At 40.8% G+C, this 9,405-nt stretch overlaps 1 protein-coding gene across 1 annotated transcript in view; it reads left to right on the forward strand.

Annotated features, from left to right (window-relative positions):
- xylt1 (xylosyltransferase I) overlaps positions 1-9,124 on the forward strand; it is a 103,314-nt gene extending 94,190 nt beyond the window's left edge. Inside the window, exon 11 of the mRNA XM_015001799.2 lies at positions 3,906-9,124. Coding sequence (XP_014857285.2) covers positions 3,906-4,228 — 323 coding nt within the window. The 3' untranslated portion in view covers positions 4,229-9,124. The remainder of the gene's footprint in view (positions 1-3,905) is intronic.
- The last annotated feature ends 281 nt before the right edge of the window (positions 9,125-9,405 follow it).

Raw genomic sequence — 9,405 nt, forward strand, 5'->3', positions numbered from 1 at the left:
ATGACACAATTAAATCAATCAGTCAGCATGGGTACGAAACAAGGCTGCAGTGTTCCAGTCCATAAGCCACCGGTTTCCTCTGAAAGTCACATGAGAGCTGAGATGCCGCCGACTTCGGCGTAATCAGTTCCTCAGTTCAGGCAGATTATTAAACCAAGAAAGCTCGGTTCAAATAATCTGCCTGAGCTACTTTAATGATGCGGAGAAACATCACGTAAAGTTGCATCTGTCGCCTCACGCGAGTCTCTCATGAGACGACGCGTGACTGATATGTGTTTTTGTGTCACATGCTAGTCACAAGTAAATGGTCGTGCCGACAGTGGTCCGAGTAAGTTATGTTTCCGCTCGTGGTGGTGCGTCTGTGTCCCGCCGCTGCTCTGCCTGCAACCGAAACGTTTTCACCGAACGTGCGCGCTCAGAGCTGTAGGAAGCTGTCGTGATAATGTCAGGCTGCAGTTGAAATTGGGGGCGCAACGATAAATCAGCCTAGATTTTTTTTTTTTTACATCAACAGAAGCTGAAGTAGAAATCAAACTATGAAGGTGTTAAAGTATTTGAAACCAATAATCCGTTATATTAAGGCTTACTTGTTCCAGGACGCGTTTCTTTCGGAGAAGTTTTAAAAACACTTAAAAATTTTAAGAAAGGGAAAATGTCTGACGTTGGATATTTTCATGTTTTATTCCAAAAAACATGGAACAAAAAGAGTGTTGCTTTAGGGACAATTACCAGTTTTTTGTTTTTCTTAAGTGAACCTGGTATCAAAAACGGTCTCAAATATAAGTAGCTATATGGACAGTTTAGTTGGCCATCAATAAATCTCCATTGCCATCCTAAGAGTGTCAAACAATATTAGTTTGCTCCAGCGGGTGTGTGGTTGACATGTGGAGTTATGGCTTTAGTATTTCACTCTCACTAAATAAAAAAAAATAAAAATGGTCACAACAATTACTCTACGTACGCAGAAGGATGTACTGCACCACAGTTTGTTTATATTTGTTAAAAACTGCGCTATGAGATGGAATAACTGCATCCCAGCACGTGCTTTGGTTTTAGCGTTTCATCTTGCTGCTTATAATTTACCGCCGTGTCTGGCACCATGTTCCCTTCCTACATGCAGTGCTGGTAAAACTTTATGATGTGGCAACAGCGCGCGCGCGCGCGCACACACATTTTACACAGATGCAGAAACAGTCTTTCAAGGTGCAGGGCTTTATAACACACAGCGGTAACACAAAGCGAACCGTCTGATGTGCTGACTGCACCTCGGGTTTGACTGCATCATTCTGTCACAAGTGTGTGAAAAACGCTGATGTCTGCAAACATCTGGGTGTGAGGGGAGGAGTGTTTTTTTTTTTTTTTCTTTTTTCCCCTTCCTCCATAGCCATGCTTATAAGGGATGGCTGGCATCCCAGTTAGGAGACCAGTGAGGAATTTAAAGCTTCACTGGAGCCCAGGGTGGAGTGGGTGCTTTAAAAGAGAAGCTGTGTTTGTGATTTCATAGCCTCCCTTCCACAGCTTCGTCGTCACAGGAAACAGGAATGAGGGCATGTCTTGGATCTTTCTGTTTACATAAATCTGGCACTGCAACAATGTGGCACACCACATCAAAGGCGCACTCGGGAGATCGAATTGCAGATTTACATTCAAGCAAATTAGGAACCAGTTTGTACCTAATTCCCAGGTCTCACCACTGCTCACCGCTGTACAAAGCATTTTGTGTTTTGAAAAGTTTCGGTTCTGACTTCTTGAACAGCTAGTGCTCTGGTTCCTGTTGTAAACAAGTAGAGAAATTGGGCCTTTCTGGCTCAGCGGTAGACTTTGTGTGGTAGTGGAGTTTTTCTTCTTAAGTCTTGAGCGTTTTCACAGTGAAACTGGGCTCTGAAAATTCACACACCCTTCATTATTCTCTTCCACTTTTCACTTGTCAAAGATTTAGAGCGACTGCTCCATTTGCGCCGAACCTTCAAATGTAGACCGGGACAGAAGATGGAATAACAGAATTTTTGATTTTAATATTCCAATCCGATTCGCCTGACTCAAATGTGATTGTTTAGGTGGTGCAGTCACAAGATGTCTGCATGGGAACCGCTCATCAGTGTGCCTTTGGAGTCATTCAACACCAGCCTTCAGCTGTGGCCTGCAGTCAGGCCACTGAACTCCTAAATAATGTTGTAATGGAAACGAATGGTAGCTTCACGGTGCGTTCAAGCACTGTTGGTACATTACATGCTCAGAGTTGAAATAACCTTAAAATGATTTATCAAGCTTTATTGTTAATAAATCCAACCAAGTTGATGAATAACTAACATCCATGACCTAGTTCAAGTGCTAGTATTGTATACTAATTGTATTAAATGACAAAGGCTTAATTTATTTTTTTTAATAAAATAAATAGTTTTTTTATTAGTACAGTCTTTATCATTACTCAGGGATGCAAATATGTGGTAACTATGAAACAACAGCTTCTTGAATTATTAGTTTTTAAACTCTTAGTGAGTTAACTCTGACTCGAAGAGGCGCACACAGTCTACATCACCATGTCAGCAAGTTTTACGACATGCTTATGAAGAAATGTATATTTACATGAAGGATTGCAGGAGATTCAAATTTCAGTCTTCTTTACGGATTCCTGACCGTCCAGCAGGTAAACACTGACCTGGCCATGTTTACTAGGAAAAAACCCCCAGTAATTTTTGCTTATACTTTGCCCTGATCCATCCCAAAGCACCTTGAAATATGCTTCACGGCGTGTGTAGACTCGGAGCATGTTGAGATTTTTGGATAACAATTTAGGTCGTCGATGGTGAAGCACCTGGGAAAATGGCTGGTTTAGAACAGGATGGTTAGACTTGGATCAGCTAAGAAAACTAAATTATACAACGATAAACCTCGTTAGAAACAGGCACGTATTTTATTTATGAACTGTTGAGGAAGACCTTTGAGAAACGGGGTAGTTATTTTTGGAGGCATTTCAGCAAAGATTATCCAGAGTGTGATTGGAAGCGAATGTGTCAGTGAAAGGCAAAGAGAGGAGCAGCTAGTGGAGGAACAAATCTCAACGCTGGAGCGTGGCCCGATACAACAGCTGTGTGTCTCCACGTGTTTCAGCGTGTTGTTGTGTTTTCGCGATGCCTTTGAAATGCCTTGTTGCTGAAATGTGCCGTACAAATACAATTTGGTTCAATTGATTCTTTTTCCTCTCACCTCATCAGGACGTTTGATTTCATCACAGATATTCTTCGGCTTTAGGTTTTCAGTTTTGGAGCTCCTTAGTCATGAGTATCTAGAACGTTCACATTTAGAATACAGTCACGTTATGCTGCGATGCTTAATATGCTGTAAAAACACAAAATCTTAACTCTTGGAGACATTTTTCCCATACATTAAAGACGTCTTGTTCCACTGGCAGATTATTTCACTGATAACCGGTACTTTTTCATCAATGTTTAGGAAGTTTTGACCTCAAACAAGCTCTTACATCTTGCTGAAAAGTTGCTTGTAAGTTGGTTTTGCCTTATTGCTGGCGTACTGAGAAACTAGACCAAAAATACCTGGCAAAATTCCTTTGTTTTTGCAATGTGATGGTGGTCATTAAACAGCGCTGCTCTCATCACTCGCTCCACAATGCCAGCCAAACTCAGGAGGGGAACCTGAACGCAGCTCGTGGAGCACTCTGTTCCCCATTCACTAATTTAATCACCAGCTCAAACAGAATATGGGGTCAAACTCCACACTGCGGTTAAATGTGTCTTTTTTTTTTTTACCATGTAATATTTTGCTTTAACTAATTAATTAAAATTATTAGGTTAAAAGTTCCAGCCCTTAATCTTAGATAAAAAAAAAAAGCTGCTTTTGTTGCTGCTTATTTCCTTGACTCTTTGTCGTTTCCTCCCCGTGCCCAGAGGACACGCTGAGGCTCCACAACGGCCCAGCGAAGAACAGCTACATGGAGCAGAGCTTCCACGGCCTGAACCCGGTGCTCAACATCCCCGTCAGCCTGGCCTACGTGGAGAGAGCCAAGAGGAACGCGGCCCTCACTGGGCCGGAGCTTGAGGGCTGGGTGGACGGCCTGGTGGGAGAGCTGTGGGAAGCCGCCGACATCTGCGCCGTTGGCCTCACCGCCTGTCCCGTCATGCAGCCCTGTGCCAAGAGCCCTTGGAGCTCCATGAGCCCGGATCCCAAATCCCAACTAGGAGCGCCGCACCCCGACGGCCGCATAAGGTAGCAGCGAGGCCTCCAGCTGGACGGGAGGCCGTGACACTGTTTGGTTTTTTTATTTATTCGAGAGGCTTATTGCAGAAGTGGGGGGGCTGGAGGGAGGGAGGAAGAGGAGAATCTCTTCCTCTGCACCTCTGAGCAGAAGCAAATGAAAAAAGGTGGGGTCCTTCAGCGTGCTGTGGGTAAGGCTGTCTTAAAAGCGAGGGGGAAGCGTTTCTCTGAACCTCCCACAGAGTTTATTCCTTGAGGGGATTTTGCTGGCTTTGCTATTTCACTTTTCTCAGTGTATTTATTTTTTCTCTTTTCATGGCTGAGTTTTACTGTGATAAAACGTTGCAATTTTGGAGCTTTTTACTGTGCGGCCCAATGAATTGCGACGCCCTGCTTTTTGGGGCTGTGTGGCCATGCGAGTCTGAACTGTCGACACTGCTGCAACGAAGCCTTAGCGGGAAGAGACTCACCGGGAGGTAGCCGAGCACTGACACAAACCTGGCTCCCAAAGCCTCATCAACAGAGACACTTCGACAGCAACTGACTGATAAGCACCCCTAAACAGATTAGTAACAGATTTTATTTTCATTTTATTTATTAGATAAACACACCAGCCCTTATATCTATCTATAGGCACCCCTGGTAAGGATACGTAAGAAGCCTTAAAAAAAAAAACGAGTCGAGATGTACTGCACTGTACTCCTGATGAAACATTTTCCAATTTAAGCTTTGCTTTTCATGCAACCTTTTTTTGTCACACTTCCAGCTGTTTTAAGCTTTTTTTTAAATTTGTTTATCACTCCATCTGTAGATATGAGGGTCGTCATGATGGTAAAGTTTCAACTCAACATTTAATATCAATTTTTGATTATTTCTCCAAAAGCAAAGGATTCCTTAGTAATACAGATCAAAAGTAACGAATTGCTCCGTGGCAATATTTTTCATTGTATTAGAGCACAATTGATAAATAATTAGTAATTCAGAAAGAAACTATTATTCAAGTTTCTTTCTGTTTAGCAAAAACTGAACTAGAACATCTAAAAAATGCACAAGTGTTTAAGGAAGAATTCAGACTTCATCCCTGCAATCAATTGGAAGAAAAATGTTTCAAACATTGTAACCTAGGGTCTGAATGGGTTTTTGTTTCTTTTTTTTTGTTCTTTCACCATTTTGTACCGAACTCCTTCCTTGTGTTATGTCTGAGATTTAACTGGGAGCTTTTCTGATCTGCAAAATTAGCAGATTTTTAAACTTCCAGCAGCAGCAGCTCATTGTTTCAACCTGGATAGTTCAGGTGAACCTCAGCAGGAAGGGGAGAGACTGAGGAGTGTCTGCATTTCCACAGTGCTGCTGCTGTTGCTGCTGCTGCGCGAAGTCGTGTGATAACTTGAGGATGTGAAAGTTGCTCACTTGGTATCTCTTGTGACGCAAATAGCACCTAAATTCCCTTTTTTTTATGTTGATCATATTTAAATATTGTTTATTTAAGACATGGACAGCCTTAGGCAAGAAACACATCTGCCTTACCTGGTTTGCATTTTGAACAGTCAGGCCATAAATGAGTCTTTCTAACATCCCATTTACGACGATAAATTTCCAGACATTGTGATCAATTTTAAAAAGAATTAATAACTTATTCAGTTTCACTAATTTCACAGGGATTTAATTTCTAAATCTGTATTTCTTTTTTTTTTTTTTTTTTACCAGGGGTGCCGATAATGTGTGAGGCGCTGTAAAATCACACATTTCTGCAGTTGAGTGCCTGATTAGGTTTCAGAGCAGCTGTGGCTGGTTTGGTTTTGTTGGGATAAAAATGCCTTCTTATTTTTTAAATAATTAGTTAATTGGAAAAAGAAATATTACACACACACACACACACACACACACACACACACACACACACAAAAACTGCTTGTAGACATTTGTAGTTGTGTTACTTTGTTTTGAGATTTAACATTTACATAGATATTAGACTCTTTTTTTTTTATAATAGCCAGGGTTTCTGACAGGCAGAAGAGAAGGAAATAATAGTTTCTTCTTTTCTTAATTCAATCTGCCTCAAACTTGAAACAAAATTACCTTAAGCTAACCTTAAAAGTCTTGTGCTTGTTGAGTTTATTCCAGTCATTTCGCAACACCTAATGTTGTACATAATTATTCAAGAATCTTCAAAATTGTATGCGTGAGGAAGAGGTATTGTTATTTATTTCTAAGTTTATATTAATACTGATATTTTTAGTCAGTGACTAAATAACTGCAACGCTGCCTTGGCAGCATGATGAGTATTTTTTTGTAATGGAAGCCGCCTTTATTTACAAAGGCCATCACCCCGAACTTAATATTGTACGCTTTTATGGCCCGCACTTGTGTGTCAGTCTGTGTTGTCCTGTCTGAATAAGACCTTCTCGTCCCGGTTTCTTTCATGGCTGCTTTCAGTGAAGAGATAAACGGTGCCTGAACTTTTTTCAAATGTTGTCATGTTACAAGCACAAACTTGTCTACATCGTACTATTGCGTTAGCCCAACACTTTGCAGTGTTCAGTTACGAAGTGAAAGGAAATAAGATGCTTGGTTTTGTGTTATGTCTGAGATTGAAGTATTTGCCTATTTTTTTTTCCAACATATAGCTCAAACTGACTCAGGCCACAGGGCTCTGCATATTACAGTCTGTGACAAATAATGCGCCATGTATCCACATACTTGCTTTAATGTGATTCCCAACAGATATCGGCTTGTGTTTTTTAGTAACTTTGCCTTCTAATACACGATTTAAAAGTAGTTCAACCTATATATCTGTCCACACATATGGACCTCCTGGCACCATGTTTAATTTTTAACAGGAAGTTGTGTTTTTTTTTTTTTTTTTTAAACATTCTGATTGGCTGGTATAGGTTTTAGCTTTGCGTTACGCTGCCCCCTATAGGTTTGGCACGTTTAAAGCAGCATTCAGTGGCGTATCTGTGCAGGTTCACGTGAATGAAAACTTTTCTGAAATCGTTCCTGCGTGCACAAGGCCTCAGATTGAATGTGGAGCATCTGAGTTATTCTACAGATTCTCAAATGAACTTTGACTGGGCCATTTTAACACAAGAATAAGCTTCGATTGGAGCCGACCCATTGTAGCTCTGGCTATATGCTTAGTCGTTGTCCTGCTGAAGGGTGAGCATCCGCCTTACTTTTTAAGTGTCTCGCTTCTACAATTTAGCATCTTTTGATCAAATCTAACAAAGTTATTTGTATGTAGCGAAGAAAAGCACTCTCCCAATGTGTTGGCCAAAACATTAACTTTGGTTTCATCCCAACCCAGAGCTCCTTTCTCCACACGTCTGCAACGTTCCCTACATGACACAAATGCCACGAGCTTTCTCCTTTCCGCCGGTCCAGACTTGTTTCCACTTCACAGTTTTTCGTGTCTTTGTGTTGCGTTAAATGTTAATTTAATACATTATAGTTTGTGGTTGTAATGTGACAAACTTGTGGGGGGGGAGTTGAATTCTTGCAGAGCACTGCATCCATAGGAAAAACAGAAACTGTCCTCATGAGCAAACACTCTGGACAACGCGTGGACTCGAAGGAGAAACTGTGTGTTTTGATGTTGTTTCCGAATGACGGTGAGTGGTTATAGTTTTCATGCTGTGACAAAAAAAAAAAAGTACAATTTCAAGTGAATATTATATTGTATCTTGAGTGCAAAAAAAAAAAAAGAGTAATTTATTAGACTTGTTCTACGGCACCTTGTCAGCTCTGCTCACGTTTAAAGTTACCTTTTCTCTCATCAAGACAATCTCCGGGACACTTGCATCAACTCGATCACACTCGGGACGGCAACTGATCCCGAACAAAGGAGTTCAGTCACATATTTGCTTTACCTTGAAAAACAGTTTCATCTGAAGCCAATTAGGTCTTCAATCTGTGATTGTCAGCATTGTTTAGTCGTCACACGAGCTAAATGAGTGGTTTTGCACAAGGCTAATGAAGAGACATTACTGTTCATTAACGTCAAGTTCACCTTGCCTCTCCGTCAGACGGGGAGGATTATAACTGCTGTCTCTCTCTCTCCGTTCGAATCGACTGGTTCTGGTGTGAAACGTCCTCATTCCCGACCGCCGCGCTCCGAACAGCCGCGTCACACACGGTACTCATTACGCTGTAAGCTCATTGACAGGTTTGGATAAAATTAATTCAGTGTAACTTAATGTGAAAAGTCATATTTTGTAACAAAAATGATTAACAAATGAAGATGTACTGTATATAGGTATTTTGTATTGAAATGTTGTTTCAAAAGAACACCATTAGTGTAAATACAGAAGTGGCGAATTGACACTGAAGTGTGAAGAGTTTTTCTTTATTTGTTTTGTTTTTTTTTTCCCCAAAGTGTTGCTAACTGGACAAAAGGAGTGAATTCAGTGTTTTATCGATTAAAAGACATGAGATGTTTGGGTATTTCGGACTGCTGAGAAAAGGCGACCTTTTCCAATACGTGTCCCAGAGAATCCAGATTGTTGTTGTTCTTGCTGGAATGTATTGTTGAGCATCTGTTGCACAAATATCTCTGACTCATCATGTCCCCCGTGTTGTTTTATTCAGAGAGGCTCAGTGTGCCTTAGCTGATTTTTAGAACCTTCTCTGTCCATTTACAGAAATATTTGTGTTATGTTTTTTTCTCTTCTTTTCTTTTTGACCTCATGTGAAGAAAGCCATGAGTCCATCAAGTGATCTATCAGTAACTCTGACACCAAATTGATGTCTGCTGTTGTATATATATCATCAGGCCTTCTCTTGCTGTGATTGGCTTTACTTTCCTTTTTTTTTTTCTTTTCTCGTTCTTCCCTTTTGGGGATTTGTTTGATCAAACTGGCTTGTTTTACTTTTCTCTGACTGCTTTTTGGAAATAAAATTCTGTAAAACAGCAGCTCATGTGGATGTGTGATGGTCTCTAATGAGCAGCGATTTACCAAGAACGGTTCTTGCTCCAGCCTCTCTCTCTGGGTTGCCTCCTCCAATCTGTGGACCTGTAGGTTAATTGTTTCCTGTTATGGGTCTGCAGGGTTAGGAAATAGTGTTTTTTATTTGCTAAATGCCAGGATCATAAAAGATTATTTTGGTGATCCTAACTGACCTACAATGCAGTAAATATGTGATCTGAACTGGATGTATTATTAAAAAAGGACGGATTTATAGTGATTCACTTCT

The sequence above is a fragment of the Poecilia mexicana genome, unplaced genomic scaffold, assembly GCF_051168715.1.
Source record: "Poecilia mexicana isolate PSO_F unplaced genomic scaffold, ASM5116871v1 scaffold_1, whole genome shotgun sequence".
NCBI classification, from domain to species: Eukaryota; Metazoa; Chordata; class Actinopteri; order Cyprinodontiformes; family Poeciliidae; genus Poecilia; species Poecilia mexicana.